The sequence below is a fragment of the Lobosporangium transversale genome, assembly GCF_002105155.1.
Source record: "Lobosporangium transversale strain NRRL 3116 chromosome Unknown BCR41scaffold_5, whole genome shotgun sequence".
In the NCBI taxonomy this organism is placed as follows: domain Eukaryota; kingdom Fungi; phylum Mortierellomycota; class Mortierellomycetes; order Mortierellales; family Mortierellaceae; genus Lobosporangium; species Lobosporangium transversale.
The window spans coordinates 373342-391210 of record NW_019028983.1 but is presented as its reverse complement, the minus strand read 5'-3'; the positions used below and the strand labels follow the sequence as shown (position 1 = coordinate 391210).

General features: G+C 42.3%; 5 protein-coding genes across 5 annotated transcripts; 2 read left to right on the top strand and 3 right to left on the bottom strand.

The window, feature by feature from the left end:
* Positions 1–58: 58 nt before the first annotated feature.
* BCR41DRAFT_419392 (FANCI solenoid 2-domain-containing protein) lies at positions 59–7099 on the bottom strand (the record flags this gene model as incomplete). The annotated part of the gene is made up of 17 exons (XM_022029754.1): positions 59–136; positions 232–1196; positions 1902–3042; positions 3130–3314; positions 3414–3812; positions 3904–4087; positions 4191–4315; positions 4439–4593; positions 4693–4979; positions 5066–5154; positions 5234–5389; positions 5483–5784; positions 5874–5950; positions 6031–6523; positions 6613–6673; positions 6766–6868; positions 7001–7099. 17 exons carry the CDS (start codon positions 7097–7099, stop codon positions 59–61), a joined length of 4899 nt encoding a protein of 1632 aa, XP_021884709.1.
* Positions 7100–7247: 148 nt separating this feature from the next.
* On the bottom strand, positions 7248–8951 carry BCR41DRAFT_332329 (mitochondrial carrier domain-containing protein). The gene is made up of 3 exons (XM_022021847.1): positions 8646–8951; positions 7689–8406; positions 7248–7587 (listed from the first exon to the last, which is right to left on the bottom strand). Exons 1-3 carry the CDS (start codon positions 8738–8740, stop codon positions 7456–7458), a joined length of 945 nt encoding a protein of 314 aa, XP_021884708.1. The 5' UTR covers positions 8741–8951; the 3' UTR covers positions 7248–7455.
* Positions 8952–10646: 1695 nt separating this feature from the next.
* On the top strand, positions 10647–13609 carry BCR41DRAFT_300595 (chitin synthase-domain-containing protein; the record flags this gene model as incomplete). The annotated part of the gene is made up of 7 exons (XM_022020577.1): positions 10647–10898; positions 11001–11270; positions 11368–12219; positions 12343–12497; positions 12595–12933; positions 13066–13258; positions 13376–13609. 7 exons carry the CDS (start codon positions 10647–10649, stop codon positions 13607–13609), a joined length of 2295 nt encoding a protein of 764 aa, XP_021884707.1.
* A 252-nt stretch (positions 13610–13861) lies between these two features.
* BCR41DRAFT_419389 (hypothetical protein) lies at positions 13862–15985 on the bottom strand. Its single transcript, XM_022029753.1, has 2 exons — positions 15328–15985; positions 13862–15206 (listed from the first exon to the last, which is right to left on the bottom strand). The coding sequence occupies exons 1-2, from the start codon at positions 15816–15818 to the stop codon at positions 13976–13978; spliced, it is 1722 nt and encodes a 573-aa protein (XP_021884706.1). The 5' UTR covers positions 15819–15985; the 3' UTR covers positions 13862–13975.
* A 630-nt stretch (positions 15986–16615) lies between these two features.
* BCR41DRAFT_347125 (hypothetical protein) lies at positions 16616–17773 on the top strand. The gene is made up of 5 exons (XM_022023037.1): positions 16616–16694; positions 16871–16898; positions 17024–17143; positions 17291–17467; positions 17573–17773. The coding sequence occupies exons 1-5, from the start codon at positions 16653–16655 to the stop codon at positions 17617–17619; spliced, it is 414 nt and encodes a 137-aa protein (XP_021884705.1). The 5' UTR covers positions 16616–16652; the 3' UTR covers positions 17620–17773.
* Positions 17774–17869: the final 96 nt, after the last annotated feature.

The following is a 17869-nucleotide window of genomic DNA, read 5'->3' as shown; positions in this document are numbered from 1 at the left end:
AGACTACGCCACCGCATTTTTGGTCCACTCTCGCCAAACACACAACTCAACGTTTCTGTCACACCTCGTGCTTAATTCGTTTGCGCGATCTCAATAATGTTTCTTCTTCATCGTCGTCTTCTTCGTGGTGAGCAGCCTATAAGATTAAATGAAACAACATAAGCAAATTGGATTACTATGGTAAGCCGAACATAAAAACAGATGATAGAATGGCGATGACCATCTACTTACCATGACCATTTCTTCGTCATTTTGTTGCTGCTGTTCTAGCTGCCTCTGTAAGAGTCGTTGCTGTTGTTCCTCTTCATATTTATCCTCTAACCCTAGATCTCCAAGACGTTGGATCTGGATCCTGAAATCACGTGCTGTACTTCGCCTCATAAACTGCGTGAGATTCACTTTAGCTTTCTTGCTCAATTGGATCACGTAGCGCTCGTATTGCTCAACTGCGTAGATCAATGTCGGGATCAACTTGGACTCGCGCAGGATCTTGGCTTTTTGTCGCGCTTTGAATCCTCCACTCGTGCTAGTAGTATTCTCTGCTCGGCCTCCCGCGTTCTTTTGAGACGCTCCATTATCATCATCCACATTTTTACCCTTTTTCCCTCCTCCATTTTTCTTTGGCCCTTTTTGCCCGCTAGCAACATTACGTTCCTGTGCCCTTGTCTGTTGTTCTACATCCAGCATTTGGAAATAGCTGAGGAAGGAGTACAGATATCTGGAAAGCTCCATACCTGCCACCTGGGTGACACGCAGAAAACCATGTGGTAACTGGATGACGCTGTTTCCCGTCGCACCTTTCCGTTGGTTGTTACCGTTAGACTTTAAGGCAGAAGTAGATGAAGAGAGTGGAGAAAAGAGATTGAGCGGCGCAGCATTTGGCGGTGTTAAAAAGTATTTTGTAAGGGCCGCCAGAACTCTATAACTTCGCTGAAGTACTCGCATGAGATGTTCAGATGACGATTGGTTAATGCATGATTGTGAAATGCGCACTAGGATCCAGAGGCAAATTTCAATCCTCCAGCAAATTTCTGTCTCAAACTCGGTAAACGACTTTTTAGGACATGAAGCATGTACGCCAAAGGAAGAGGATGTGGATGTCTCGGCTATATCCATTCTTGGCCGCGCGGAAGACTGATACTGTTGCATATCATGATCCACGATTGCTGATTGTTTTGTTATTAAGTTATCTGAGCCTGTGTCAGAAAAGGGAAGAGCGGAGAGCAGTGAATGCAGGTTAGTGAATGATAAGCCTAATAGGCGCACAGAGCGATATTTAACGTTAATACATTGTTTCTAACAGCATTTAATCATGCTTAATCAGTATTCAATCCGTAAGCCCTTTTTTTTCTCCGCGGTTTAACATAAAGCAACAAATAAACATCAGCATCTTCGAGAAACTTTTCCCGTGCGCATGGTGTGCATGAAGTGAATAGCCGATCCACCACTTCTTTAGCTAGTTTAGTATTATATTTCAATGTAGTCATGTGGACACTTAATAACGTAATGTTTCCGTCGTTCCCATATATTGAACGCCATGTGTCCATGAGCTGCGTGCTACAGGTTAACATAGCCCTAAAATAGTCATCCATAATCATTGAATAGGGGACAGTAGTATAGATATATAGCGCCAACACGTATTTTTGTATGCCATAGATTATACTCTGCCACGGACCTAAATAAATAAGAAACAGTTTCTTTTTTTTTGTTCCTGTGAATTCTCATTTTTCCATCAAGATCTTATCAGTGCTTGATCGCATTCATCTCTCCTACTCCCTACAGCCTCCAATAATATTCTCCGCTATCCAGATTCGAAACTGCATTTACGCCCCCTTATCATATGCAAGCAAGACCACGTCACAATCAAGCTTTTTTTTTTTTTTTTTTTTTTTTGTGCTTACCTGAGTACGCCAGCCCACAGTATCGGAGTTTGCTTATAGCCCATTCTAGGCCTTCCAATGACCTGTCCACTTGATGCAGTAACACTTCTGTGATAGCGCCTGAAGTCCGCAAGGTAACTACGGCGAAGCAAGTCTCGATACCAACTTCTCGCCTCAACTGAATCAACTTTGCCACGTCTTCGTCTATTTGTTCGCCCTGAGGTGCTCGGTCAGGTAAGTCGCGGAAAGTAGGTACGTCAGGCCCTCCATAATTCAAACCGTAAGTAAGCATCACATCTGCCGCTAAGCGTAGACGAGCTGCTGCCTCAGGACGAAATGCAACGGCTGATGATGCTGTGAGGCTTCCAAACCCAAAGGACGACGCCTCTCCCAGCGTACCCATTTGAGTGGATGGGAAGAGATCTGCAGTCATCTGTGGGTTAACAGATTCCTGCTCCAGTTGTAACATCATGGAAAGCAGCGTCTTTGTCAGCGAAGCGTCGTCCAACGCTTGATCTCGACAGAGCTTAGCAATCCAATGAATGAGTTTGTCTAATTGATTGGATCCTGTTACTGCAATCTCGCTGCTCACGACTGAGGATACCCTATACAAGTCACTATCGGAAGCCTCCTCCACGTCTTTCTCACTTATTCGCAGCAAGTACTTTGAAAGGAGTTGAATTATGTTTAGCAGGCCAGCTGCCTCTTTCAACAACGGGATTGTCTCATTAACAAACATAACAACGAGCCCTTGCAGATAGTGAATGTACGCAGAAGCGAGGCTGCCAGTATCATGTTGTAGTGTGCAAGATGTTGTCCACGCCACAACCTCTTCAGCAGACTGATCAGGGCGAAGTCCACCATTGGCTTGTGGCAATGTGGCGGCCAAAAAGCTAGACACGATCTTGTCACTCTGCACTCCGTCGGAGGCGGCTATAGGCTCTCTGGAATAAAATCGCTGAACGACTAACAGACCTGAAGTAAGTGCCTCAATTCCAACCATTAGCAGAGACTTGTTTTTGTCTTTGCCTTTGGCACCAGCAGCAACGGCCTTAGGACCATCAGGCCTCTCGCTGACAAGGAACTCTCTTACAAGCACCCTTGAGAGTCTGCGGCAGTAGTCATACTCATTGTCTGTCAATGTCTCGGCCGATGTGTAGAGCTGTTTGGGCCATAAGAGCAATAGTTGAAATAATATAATCAGACACTAGCTAGAGGACTGAATATTAGTTAACCAAGTATTCTTTACCTTGTGAAGTAGCACATATACAACGGTTGTTATGTAGTAAACAAAATCTTCATTGGCTCGCAGTCTAAGTGCCTCCTCGTCTAGTCTGCCTTCATCACTCTGCTCTATAAACATAAATTCTATTAATTTTGTTACAGCCTCTAGTCCCAGCACGGAGCTCTCACCCAATGGTCCCATTTTCTTTCCTATTCGGGATGCAAAAAGATTTTTCCCAGTTAAGCACTTATTTTTCAAAAGTCTCTCCATATTCCCAAACAGATATCTACGGATGGCAAAGGCCTCACCTCTTGACATGATAACTTTCTCCTTGACAATATCGAAGAGCTTGTGTATCTTCCCAAATAAGACCAAAATAACTTCTGCAGAGCCTTTAGGAAGCTTCAGAGAGCGCTGCTGAGGATCTAATCGCCCATCTCTATCGCGGACTACGCTTTTTCCATGAGTACTAGAGGCTTCTGCAGACAAGGACTGTTTGAGAACAGTATACTCGATGGCTGACTCATAACATCCAGTCAATAATGTAGCATACATATTATTGCGCGCCCCTATATTTGATCCCATGTTAAAGTCGGAAGTTTTATCCAATTCAAAATCTTCCAATCCCGCCCGTTGGAGACCAAGTAAGATCGTGTCTAGATCCCGGTGGCAATCAGAAACCTGCTGCTCATCTGCGTAAACCTCATCTAACGAGTTAAAGCAGAAACAAATTCATTGTATTGATGTCAGAAAACCGACCAATAAGATCGAACAAGATTATTGATGATGAGCACATACCATGCACCTTGGTGGATCTCCTATTGAGCCTTTGAAGTCCGACCAACGAACGTACAATGCCGGTCATGAGGTACTGAAGAGGTTCGATAAATATCGGTTCACCTCCAGTCTTGGAATTGCCAATGCACTCCTCGAGCTTCAACGGCGTTAATCGTGTACCTGTTTTGTCATAAAAGTGAATAAACTAGGGACAAAGTAGTTTTCGTTAAAAAATAAACTAAATAAAATAAAAGAGCTACACATATCATTTAATAAACATTAGACTTCACTAATGGCCAGACACTTACATGAGCCTGTAAGATCTCAAAGATGATAGGGCTCAAATATGGAGCTGTCTCCACAAGTTCCATTAGACCAACGTATAATGCTAAGCGAACTTCGCCCTGCTGGCCTAGACAGCGCCGTAACATTCCTATAAGGAGAAATTGTATGGTTTAGCGTCATTATCAATATTGTTATTTTAATGAGTTTAGTAGGTAATAGCCATTTGATAATAATCATTTTTAAACCAACATGAGCATAAAAATCCACTAACCCAGGATCTCCATGGAGTAGACAGGCAACTCAGCCTCTAAACTTCGGTATGCCCCAGCTTTGCTTGACCCACTTAGTAGGCTCATCTGTGGCTTGCTTGCGGGCCCTAAAAGCAAGAGAAAACCGGAGAGGGCGACCTGTCGGCTTTCAAGCGTTCTATAAAACAGCTCAAAGTAATCACGAAGCAATTAAGTCAGCCATCAATAGACTTGATATAGTTTTTAATCTTTCTGAAATAATGTCAGAAAGCCTTACTTTGAAAACAGAGCCTTCCTTAAGATAAGGATCAGACTATCCCGGAAAGATCGATTGGACTTTGCTATATCTTTGATAGCCGCCATGAGGCAAACTGCTGTTGCTAAGGGAAGAAATGAAAGGTAATCGAGGGATTCCTTGACCCTTGGGAGATGCTCCTCCAAGGCGTCAGGGCTATCTTTTACAATGGCCTCAAGTAACTGGAGGAAGTATGTAGTACTGGTCGATTTTGTGACGATTCTGGACATGATATGGTCGAGGATCTCTGTCCTCGCCGACGCTTGGGTCTACCATGGATAGCAGATATTAGTACTACATTTATACACAATGTTAATATGAAAGCCATGAAAGCTTGTGCTGTGATATTAGTTACCCTAAAAATTTCGGCCAGAATGTTGGTCCCAAGTTCACAGCCAAGATCCCCTGGTGACTTGGGACTCATCTTTCTAGGTAGCCTGCTGTCTATCAGTCATCATATTTAATGTTACTATGCCTGAACACTGTTCTTCAAATCGCTACCAGTTACTTCAGTAATTTTTACCTGAGACGGCCCAGTGGGTTTTAGGTGCCATCGAGTCCATGATATACACACCACAATGCACAAGGCTTGGTGTTAGCTGCTCCAGTCCGAATGGGATTTTCTGGATGATATTGTTAAAAATACCGAAGATTGATACTGGAGACATACCCTCAAAGTCTAATACACCAGCAATTGGTTAATTAATACTGAGGACTCTAGAGCATTGGCTCGGTCTTGAAAGCTTTTTTCATTTTTTTTCATAATACGAACCTAATACCCAAGGTTCGCGTTGCATCCTCTCTGTATCCTTAAATACAGATGATATTGTGGATTTCAGGTAATCCATGACATTATCCTCAAATCGATGGATTCTCGCCATCGTCATAAGACAAGTTAATGAAAATGAAGAGATATAGGCAGTTTTTCCGCTTTTCATATGTTTGAGAAGTTCTGTTCCGAGTTCCTGATCTTGTTTGACAGCAAAGCTAAAATGAAGGATAACTGTACTCTCAATCGCGCTAAGCTCCGAGAACCCTAAGCGTGCAGGGCTTTTTGGGTTATCAGACTGAAGGCTGTAGGAATGAAGGAAAGCAAGATATATTAGATCGTAAGCATCATTACCGAAAAAAAAAAAAAAAAAAAAAAAAAAAAAAAAAGATACCTCTCCGCCATCCCTCCGCCAGCATTCAATCGGTCAAAGAACTCCAGTGTGCCTTTAAGGACTAGTCGTTGGTGACCCTAGACAATAATAAATTCAGCAACTTGCTTTCAATAATTAAAACACTCGTTAAAAGTTAAATGAAAGACATGAGACTTACTTTTGATGACAGAAGTAGAAGATTATAAATCAGAACGGGGAGATCAGCAGCATCAACGTGTTTGAACTGCTTCATAATTTTGATAATCACAGGTTCAAGTTGTTTGCCCTCAATATTGATATCTGCTAGTGCAGTTGCTAGCGGTAAGACGCTCTTATGATTCCAAGGTGCGGTGCAAATTCGATCTACAATAATATCCCTGTACTCTGAGCCTGAAATCTCTTCAGAAGAATCTGGTACGGTAACTGAGTCAGCATTCGCTGTGATCAAAACTAATCTAGACAGGAGTGCAAAGATTTGAGCATGAGGGCGTCGCTGGTGTCTCACTGCTTCTGTCATTGTACTGATGTTTTGTACCAGCGCTTCCTGGGTAAATGTCGAGGCGGTATCAATCATTGTATTTGTGAGTTTCCCTGCAATTTCATCCACTATTGCCGCAGTAGAGGCGCCTCTTCCAAGGTGATCTGATGCCGCTTCCCCAACTTGGATGAGCCTAAATTGCATGAAGATATTGTTGGGTTACTTAAGGACTCAGAAATAAAGATTTCATTTGCGAAGAATTCAGCCATTCCAACGTCATACCATGCCACAGATCCCTTCAGGACCTGGGATCTCCTGTTGCTACCATCGCCTTCTGGTGATGCTGTATTGGGGATGAATTAGTATATATTCGGGATCCCAAAGGAGAGTTTCTTTGAAGCCTTTCCTGCCGAAGATTAAACACTCTCTATCTACCTTTTAGAATCGCACGGACTAGCTGAAGACATTTATCTCCAGACTCACTAGTATTGAGTGACGATCCAAGTGCCTGCAGATTATGCAATACCAATGTTGAAATCTATAGACATCAATTAAATTAAAGTATTATGAGCCAGAGCTTAGTAAATAGTTTTATTGCTGAAGTTATGATTTTTTTTTTTTTTTTTTTTCGTTGACGAAGAGATGCATATGCGTTTTTTATGAACGTTACATGGTCAACAGAATTGTGATCCGAATCGATTTCGTCAAAATACTGCCGCAAGGTAGCTCCAGAACTATCCTGGGAGTAGAGTCGCAGGATCGTGTCCATAATGAGCAGCGGACGAAAAAAAAAAAAAAAAAAAAAGAAAAGAATGACCTGAATGTATTCAATGAGCTTTTGGAGGATGTTTGCATGAAATTGGTGGCAATTGTGTCCTATCCTGTCATTAAAAACACAGTCCGGAAGAACGTTGGGTCCGTAGCCAATCTAAAAAGAATTTTTTATTATGTGTCTATAAAAAGAGTGGGGAATTTTTTGTTTTTGTTTTGAAATGATCTATTAAGTCAGATCAAGAAGAACAGCTATACAAGATACAGGCAATGCTTTCCTTCTTTAAGGAATATTTATGCAAGATGAGGAATCATCCCAGAGTAATATAATCTCCTAGGCATTTTTCTCTTTTTTTACATGACTTTGTTTCGCTTCTGTCGAAAAAGAAGGGCGAACAAGAGGATAGTGTATTTCTCCAATTGATCCTTGACCATGAACAACAATGCCTGAGAAATGACAGCCTTTGAAATCTGAGCTTGCATTCCCTACGAAAAAATAAATAAATAAATAATAATTACGCTCAGGCATTAGCGTTTGAGATGATCGGAAACATATAAAAAAAAAAAAAAAAAAAGGTTGCACTTACTGTATACCAGCCCTTGAGGCCTTCCTTCTCAAAGACACGCTGGAGCACATCAATGGCTCCTGTATATGGCTTATGGGTGGCAGCATCCTTCTTAGAAGGCTTCCATTGCAGACGAACCTTGGCCATAATGTATGGATAGGTGACAATAGTTGCCAAAGTCTTTGCTAAGGCACCAACTAAGAAGACCAATCCTGGGGTCATATCCTTGCGACGGAACGCCTTCAATACCACTTCCTGAATGCGCGAGTACATACCATATGTGATCGCAGGGTTGATAACCAGCACCAAAGAAGGCTTGAGTCCCTTCCAAAGGCCTGTCCAGCCCTCCTCATTCACAATCTCCATAGCAGTTGATTTGAGATCCAATCGCTCACCAACGGGCATGGTTTGTTGCCGGGTGGTGACAACTGCGACAGGAATAGTGAAAATCTGTGCCAAAGCACCAGCACCAGCACCGATCAACAGCTCCATGATTGTAGAGATAGTTGCTCCGACCGGCTGTCGCTTAATATAACCGGATCGGAGAAATGTATACCAATAGAAGTAAGCAAAATTTTGAGAGGCAGTACCTAAAAGTCCAGATAGGAGACCAGCGTACAAACCAGTAACACCTTCGGTTTTGATGATCTTTTGAACAGCATCGGTCGTAGATAGATAAACATTTGGATCTGATGAATCAGCCGTGGATTTGGACCTGACTTGCATGCGTGTCTTGATACTAAAGTGACAAAGACGGACAACAATAATGTATAGAAAGTTTAATGGGTTTGTCGATTAGCCACAAATGCTCGTTCTATCTTGGTTCCTCCCAGCATGATCATCTTTAACGAAGCACATTGACAATAACATTAACGTTTTTTTTTTTTTTTTTTTAATAAAAAAAAAAAAAGAAGTCCATAAAGCGAACAAGAATCAATTTTGTCACACCCCAAGCATAAAGGGTAGGCACGGACATACATGTCCAGAGGGTAGGTACACGTCAATGCGAACATGGCACCTCCGGTTCCAGCTATGGCATGACCAAAAGGTGAAAGTTTTGAACCACCGGCCATAGTTTTGTACTGTTGAAGGGATTTAAGGTGTGTAAAAAGAAGTGTTGATCAGCTTAGCTTAAAAAAAAAGAGAGAGAGAGAGAGAGAAATGTGAATGAGAAAGGCAAATGAGCTGAAGGGATGCGATCGTGAGTAAGAGTGGAGAGGCAGAAAGATGGGGGATGTAGAAAATCAACGACTGAAGGAAGATGTGAGGGAAAAAGAAAAGAAAGGAAACATCAGGGAAATAAAAACTTTCTTTTTTGACCGTTCTTACCAGGCATTGGGCTGGAAGACTGTGACTCTTGAAAGTGATGTAAATCTCGGGCTGCCTTGTCTTTGGCCACAAAGCATGGCATTCTGTTGGCAAAGTCGCTGATTTAAAATAAATTTGAACTTGTTACGTTTAAATATAACGTTTATATATAAATTTATACAACAATTTATTTTCAGTAACAATGTTTGGGAAATTGACGTCCCTTCATGATTGGGTATCCTTTTCCTTTTTTACTTTATCAAGGATCAATGACGGAATAGACATGGAGATAGGTGTCTCTGTCGGCAAAACATGCTGCCAGGGATGAACAGTGTTTGACCCACCTATCCTTCCGTTCTCAGAAAAAGGGACGGTTGAAAGCAGTCTATTCCCCACATGGTAATTTAGCACAAAGAACAAGGAATGGTGCAAAAAGCCAAAGCTAGATTACCTAGATTACAGATGACGTTGAAATATGCAGTGGATAGATACCTTGCAGAGGGGCCCTCAAACGTTGATGATTTGACGAGTGGCCACAAAAAGAAGCACTGTCAGCAGATCGATTTATTCACCCCTTTTTTCATAATTTGTCGTAGCGGTATGCTGATGGGTGGTCAGTGTTGTCAATGTGTTGATCATATTACCACCCCTCTTGCAATAGGGTCTTTTGTTCTCAGGCATGCTGGTGGGTTGATGGCAAGGATTCCTTTGCCTTCCTCTCTTCCTCTCTCCTTTGTCTTTCTTTTTTCTTCCTCCCTCCATTTCTCTTCATAACTGTCTTTGGGGACATCCTTTAACCAACTAATTTAATGCCAATCCATATTTGATGATATCACGGATTTCATAATTCACAACAACATTATTGGTAAGACCCTGCCTGCCTCTTGGCTTGAGACTAGCAACATTGTCGGAGTCTCGGTCATTTTACTGCAATAGACACAATGCAAAGTATGTGCATTGTATATTAGGCGTCGAGAGAGCGCTACATGATTGCTACTACAAAGATATCGATAGATAGACATTCCTCTATGAAGTTCTATTCTGCTAAACTATCTTGTGATGACTAGCGCCTAGTATCCTTGAGGAGAATGTTGTGTTAACAATTAGATACTAATCGATTGTTGTTCCCAACAAAAAAAAGTATTTTTTTCAAGATCATATTATATAGAAATACGCACCTCCATAACTACTCTTCAAGACACAGTCTGGTCAATAGCAAGGTCGATTAATAAGCATAAAGCGAGAGACTAAACAGTAACGCAGTGCTCCATGCCTTCATCCCGACCCTCAACATCAATACAATTCAATGATAATGGCATAACGACACCAAGGAATCAGCGCTTATCCCCGTCAAGAGAGACCAACAGGATGGTGGGCCAATATCCTTCAGATATGCCAATAGGGAACAGGAGAGTGAGCGTTGGAAGTGAAACACCAAGGAGTCGTCAGAGAACAAGTAATACAACACTATACTCACCACCACTCTCACCAACATTAGAAGCAACAGCCACTCCATATACACACGATGAGCTTTATCCGCCTTATGCTAATGACACGCACAGTCCCGATCGTCCCTCAACACAATACTATCCTCTTTCTCACTGGCTTCAGGCTCCATGGCTAAGGGGGTTGACCTCTCGGTTACCAGAAATTTCATTTCCATCCATGTCGATGCCCATACCTATCCACTATGAATTTAAACCCAAAAAAGTGCAATTAACGGATGGAAATTTGGTATTGCATACACCTGTGCCGACAAGTTACCTGTCAGCAGTAGATTATCAATCAGGACATGAGTTTGAGACAATGAGCTATATGGCTGTAACGTGCGATGCGGATATGATGCCTGAAGGAAGATACAAACTTAGGACACAAAGTTTGAACAGGACAATCGAGCTGGCTATATGCCTAACAGTCAATGAGGTACATGACGGAATCTATAGGTCTCAGTAAAAAAAAAAAAAAAAAAAAAAAAATGCAGTGCAGACGACTGATGAGTTATTATTGAATAATTGATGACTATAGGAAACACCACAGGAATTCTGTCTGACACTGCACTCTTTGATCAAGAATATTCGGCAAATGTGTCTTTCGGTCTCTAAATCCAGATCGCACAAGAATCCAGTGTGGGCGGAGGAGGACTCATGGCAAAAAGTCGTTATTTGCATTGTTGCCGACGGAAGGCGAAATCTAAACCCGCTTATCCTTAAAGTTCTCGCTGCCATGGGCTGCTGGCAGGAAGGGGTAGCTAAAAATCAAGTCAATGGAAAAGCGGTGGAAGCACACATTTTCGAAGTAAGGATAAACGCGTAAAACAAAAGGCTTGCCTGTAATGCTACCGAGTGCTGATTGAGCTCCTTCTCATTTTTTTTTCCCTCCTGTGCTTCAATAGTACTCAACTCAAGTGTCGGTGAATAGTAAACTGCGGTTGAAGGGACGGACACTGAAGAATACCAACAAACACCGGTTTCCACCCATTCAAATTGTATTTTGTCTGAAAGAGCGACACACTAAGAAACTTAATTCGCATCGCTGGTTTTTCAATGCCCTATGTCCATTACTCAAGCCCAGGATCACATTACTCACGACTGCAGGGACGAAGATTGGAAATGGGAGCTTGTTTCATCTCTGGGATGCCTTCGATAAAAACCCACAGATTGCTGGTGCATGTGGCGAGATCCGAGTCGCTAAAGGCTTGTTGTGGTGGAAGGTCCTGAACCCTATTATCGCCGCCCAGGTTTTTGAATACAAAGTCTCCAGCGTTCTTGAAAAACCATTCGAGAGCATTTTTGGTTATATTTCCGTTATGCCTGGCGCTCTTGTCGCCTATCGCTATGAGGCATTATTGCCGGAGCCAATTTCCGGCAAGGGACCACTTACTGCCTACTTTGAACCGGACTATCTTGTTTTCAGCGAGGATCATCGGGACGTTGGTGAAGTATTACAGTACTCTTATTTTGCTGAAGACCAGATTTTGCCTTTCTTAATCACAACTCGGATGAACGCTCAATACACTATGCAATACGTCCAATCCGCCTGGGCAGAAACGGAATTACCAGCGGGTATCGGCTCATTCCTGGGTATGAAGCGGAAATGGCAAAACAGACGATTCTTTGGATTAATCTATGCAGTTTCGCATGTATCGGCCATATGGAGGAGCGGACATAGCTTATTAAGGAAGCTGTGGTTAACACTAGAGATCATCTATTTGGGCTGTGATACGGCTTTCTGGTTCTTGGCTCTGGTATGTAGCTTTTTCAGCTATTAGTTATAGTTTTGGAATGCACCTTCTTATTTAGACGGCCATATTTCATTACTAACACGCAGTGGAAATGTTGGATTCATATCCTTAAAAAAAATTGTTTAGGGAAACTACTATCTTGTTTTCTATTATATGGCACAAACCCTGGCAAATAGCTCTCGTATTACTCTCGGCGGGACAGCGTTCATGTTGACACGATATATTTACATTTGTCTAATCGTTGTCGTGATGATGATCTCTATGGGCAATCGACCTCGAGGGTAAGTTAAATCATCCGTTATTTATTTCTGAAAGAAAATTTGTGCCATCACTTATTAAAAAGCTTTTTGCTATGCATGTCTGGCGCTATCCGAGTAGAAATTCGCTCTATCTCTTCATTCTTAGCTTCGTCTTCTTTGCTTGCATTCAAGCCTACATCCTCTTTTCAGCGGGCTATTTGACATTTATTCATGCTACCAGTTTTTTGCCTTATGCAGACTGGACATCCCTCGAAACCGTAGTGGCGGTATTCAAAGCCGCCGGATATCATGTTTTAATTCTCGCGCTAGTTTGCTGCTATGCGGTGTATGTCCTTTCAGCCGTCTTGTACGGGGAACCATGGCATATGATAGCTTGCTTTCTCCAATTTCTACTTTTGTTGCCCAGCTATGTCAGCGTTCTGGGTGTCTACGCCTTCTGTAACATGCACGAAGTCAAGTACGAGATACACTGCATGCATAACACAAATTACATCCTCAAGGAAGCCCTTGCTAACGGAAAATTAAACTTGACTTTTTTCTTCTTTCTTTTTCTTTTTCTTCCCGCTCTTTTTTGCCTTCTTCCATGTAGTTGGGGGATCAAAGAACCCGAAGACCACGAAAAAGATCCTCTTATTAGTCGTGATGCAATTTATCATGCCTCAACAGTACTTATGCCAGACGAACAATACGTTTCATCCGCATACCAAGACGCCATTGATGACCTTGATCGCAAGAAGAGACCAAAATCTATAGCCTCTGTATCCACTTCCACCCTACTCCCTGTTCATACTGGCTCTTCTACTAAACTCCCTTCGCAAAGCTCTAAAACCAGTGTGTCCTCTACATCTACTTCCAACACTGCGAAAGTAGTACGACGAGATGATATCAAAACGATGCAGTCTGATTACTATCGTACTTTCCGAACTCGAATCTTACTTTTATGGATTGTGGTGAATGGCGCATTAGTGATCACTATTTCATCGGATCAATTGGCGCCGTACTTGGTGCTGAAGGACGGCTCAAATCTCTATGTGATAATTATCGTTTGGACTATTACGATCGGCGCTACTGGCAGATTCCTGGGCAGCCTTGTTTACCTCATAGGATGGATTTGGCAGTTTTTCAGGCGCTAGATTAGGAGCAGAATGTTTGTAAATATACCTTTGAACAGAAACCTCTATTCTCTACAGCAACTCCCCCCCCCCCCAAAAAAAAAAAAAAAAAAAAAAAAAAAGTCAATAGTAGCGTCCTTATTTCAGACACATGTTTTTACATTTTAACTTAATACATGACATGATGGCCGTCCTTCAACTGGAGGTCGCGCTCATACAGGTAAAAATGACATCCAATTAAGAAGTATTTCAATATATTATTATTATTAATTACTTATTTGTCTGTGTTTTTGCTTTTTTGTTCAATTCTTATAATTGAAGAGTGGAAAATATCATTCTTTTCCTGATATCGCACTTTCACTAAACGTATCCTTATTTTTTTGGAAGTTAGAAATGCTGAGGGCCAGAGGTTGCACCTGTTGGAGAGGTATGCACTTGACTGGCAAGGGTATATGAGGCCTGAGGTGTGCTAACTGATGGAGTGTAGGTCGCATGGCTATACCTGGGGTTGCTAGAGGCCTCACTCTGAGGCTGGAAAATGTTTGGTTGTGCTGGTTGTTGTGCATTAGCATTTATTGTAGGAGGCACATACGAATGATGCTGCTGATTTTGGAAAAGAACGGGACTTTGCTGCTGCTGAGACGATGCAGATCCATCCTTGGCAGGCTCAACATAGGCTGGTGGAATGTACGAGTGGTGAGGATTATATTGCTGTTGCTGTTGCTGTTGGGAGAATTGTGCCTGCTGTATCGACTGTTGTTGGTTCTGCTGAAGGGGGCTATAGCTTTGTTGCATGGGAGGTTGATTGGTAAGGAACCCATCGTTCTTTCCTGGGACGCTAAATGCTGCTCCCGCTCCTGCTGCCGCTGCTGCCATTACTGGCCCGGCATCTCCTGTCGTTGCAACTGTTATGGCTGTAGAGGCAGGCTTAGGTTTACGACGATGACGGATAGCCAGGAACGCAACTAGAGCAATCAAAACTAAACCGCCAACAACACCTCCAATGATTGCGCCCAAGGGAGCTCCTTTGTCAGGATCACCAGAGGGACTTATGGACGTTGGTGCGGGTTGACCACCTGAGGGGGTTGAACCATTAGAAGGAGTCACGTTTACTTTAACCAATCCAGGTCCACTCCAAGTACCATCAACCGTGTCAAATGCATTGAATCTGGATGTAGCAGTGGTACCGCTCGAGGCTCCATAAATCACAATTCGCGAATTCAGAATAGTTGCTGCAATAGAAGCAGAGAATGGGGGGACATCGCCCTTGATAGGTACACGCTGGAGTTGCATAGACTGACTAGGGTTCAGAGTATAAAGGACGCAAGAGCCATCTAATGCTCGATCCAGAATATAGGCGACCGACGCCATAGTGATCGGAATGGCATCTTTTGTCAGTTTGATACCATTCATGTCCACGCTCTGAGGGTTGGAAAGAGATAGGATTCGATCAAGGTTCGATACAATAGACCCGGCAGAGGCCAGGGTCGTGTAGGCCACTCCACCCCCGATATTGTCAAAAACAATATGATACCCTTGAGCCGGGGTGTTGGAAGATGGCACATAAGCCCCAACTGACAAAAGTGGGTTACTGGTCGGGTACTGAGTAAGAATATAACTGAACACTCAAAGGTCAGCATGTCAGTGGTTTGATGAGCAAAAAAAAAAGGTAAAATAAACAAAATTTCACAATAGGCTGTGCATGGGTATGGCGAGGGACCAAATTCAAGCTCACTTACTCTTGAACACTGTTGTATAAATCAGTTCCGTTCAAACGCACGCCAGTCCAAGGAGAATTTGTCCGCACAGAGGATACGTTCGCAACAGCTGTGAGCCAGTTTAGGTCCCCCACAGCGCCGGAGAGACTGGCCAACCTTGGCGAGACAAAGCCCATTGATTGAAAGTTAGCTGCAGATTCGAATGTGCCGTTTGGAAAAATGTTGGTGAAATAAGATTTTGGGCCAAATTGCTGCAGGAGAATAGGGCTGCTCATGCTGGGGCCTAATCCTGGGAAGTTGAAACATGCCTTCTCGGCCTGGCTACTCCAAGCTAAGACGTCAAGCTGGCTCGCAACAAGTGTGGCAGTAGGAGCGTTGATGTTGGACAGGCTGACAGTATAGGCCTCCAAGCGACCTTCAGATACAGGCGAAACTCCTATCAGCCAGACCGCTGCACCGGAACGCTCGGGCGCAATACAGGCATTTTTATATGCAGGTACGGCAACACTCATGATACTGTGGTGTTGTGCGTTGTGGAGGAGGGAGATTGGAAAGATGCAAAAAACAGTGGTATTGAGGACAATAGAGCCTGCAATTGTACTGTACACTCAGAGATGTAATGACAAACGAGGCGAGAACGGAAAATAGGGAAAGAAAGAAAGAGAGAGAGAAAGAGAAGGGAAGAGAGAGAAGAAGAAAAAAAAGAAAGAGCTCTACACTTCCATGGGTGTGAATGCAGAAATTTTCTGAACACAACCCCCCAGTTGAGTAGATGCATACAGTGAGAAGATGGCGAGTGGGCTCCAAACTCTTGCATGCAAACAAAAGATGATCAAGTTTGTCCTGCCACGCCTGCTTGCATGATAATAATCTACACCTGACATGTTCAAGCGTTCAAACTCAATTCGCTATCTTGCATGTATTCTTTACAGAGTTCTGGACCCATTGTAAAGTCTAGATTTTTTTTTATTTGGTAGTGGGGTGCATCACATAAACAATTCTTTCTATCTTCTAAAGACTCTCCTCTAATCCGTAATACAGTGGGACGATTGCATTTTGTGACAATGCAAAGACTGGGTTTATACAAAGGAAAATGAACCTGCTCCATACTCAGGTCGTGGGCCATACCTCTTTGCCCCTTACTTTGATCCAAAGAAAAACGAATTTTCCGGGTTGGTACCCGGACCCTCCGTTAAGAGTAAAGTCTGGACGTTGTAAAATAAAAGATGCATCACGTTATCGGACTGCTTAATGAACCGGAGTGTTATCCCCTGTTTGTGGTCAATAAGACAATTGAGCGTATTTTATTATTGTATTCTCCATTACTTTTTTTAACGACCATCGCCATGCTTCTATCAATCAATCCTGCTGCCAAGCGCATTGCCACGGTCAGTTTATAGTTTATACATTTCAGTATAATGCACATTCACAGAACACCCACTACTTTCAAACCTCAAGAATGACGCGTCTTTTCTGCAAAAACACGTACTCAACTACTCAACTTCATATATACTTCAACACTTTTTTTTTTACTATCTCCTTGAAAATGCACTCTCAACAATAGTCTGCTATTGGATCTGTCCGTACCCTTCGTAAGGCAAAAAAAAAAAAAAAAAAAAACAGCCACCCTTATTGATGCGCACGCGACTTTAAAAATATTAGTTTGTTTTCTATTAGAAAATTGGCTAATTGTATTATTACTTTTTCTTTAATAAAGTTAATAAGGCCTCTATTATCGGGTATGTTGGACAAGATGCAGAGCTTAATACTCCTATTGAAAACCGCTCAGTTGTCCATTTCTCAGTTGCTACTTCTGAAGTTCGTAAGGGTGCGGATGGTAAGAAAATGAAAAATTACAAAAAGATAATAACGATAAGTCGTTCGGTTATCGTTTGAACCCTCCAAAGGAAAGCAATTTTCTCAGTTAGAGTGTAATAAAGCAAGTCCATGACTTTTTCTTGTTTTCTATGTGGATCGTTCTTAGGTAACTCTGTCCAGACGACTCATTGGCATAGAATTGTGTCATGGGATCAAAAAAGGAATCCATATTTGGCAGATCGCGTCAAGAAGGGTGACATGGTCTACGTAGAAGGGCCTATCCATTACCGTTCCTATACTGCCAAGGACGGTAGCGAGAAACAGTTGACAGAAATTGCCTTGAGTATGCAATATTAGCAAGAAATACGATATATTAGGATATATCTTATTGTTATTACCATCATGATCTTAATTTTTCTTATTTCTGACGATTTGTAACGTCTTGTAGAATCTTTCCGAGTACTTGCTCGCAAAGATAACTCCAAGGAACAATAAGCTTTACATTGATATACTATCAGGAAAGAACACTTTCAGACAGCAGTAGGACGATTTCGTTAATGATAGACCTCCCTCGATGGCGTTTCTTGATCATGTAGAAAAACTTTGGAAGAACACAGTGTACACACGTACAGAATAGTCAATAATGCAATGATTTTTTTTTTTTTTCTTTAATTCGTTTTGCGCATCTTTTATATCTAGTTTAATATCATCAGCTTGGAAATTTAATCAATACGAGCTCTCCTAT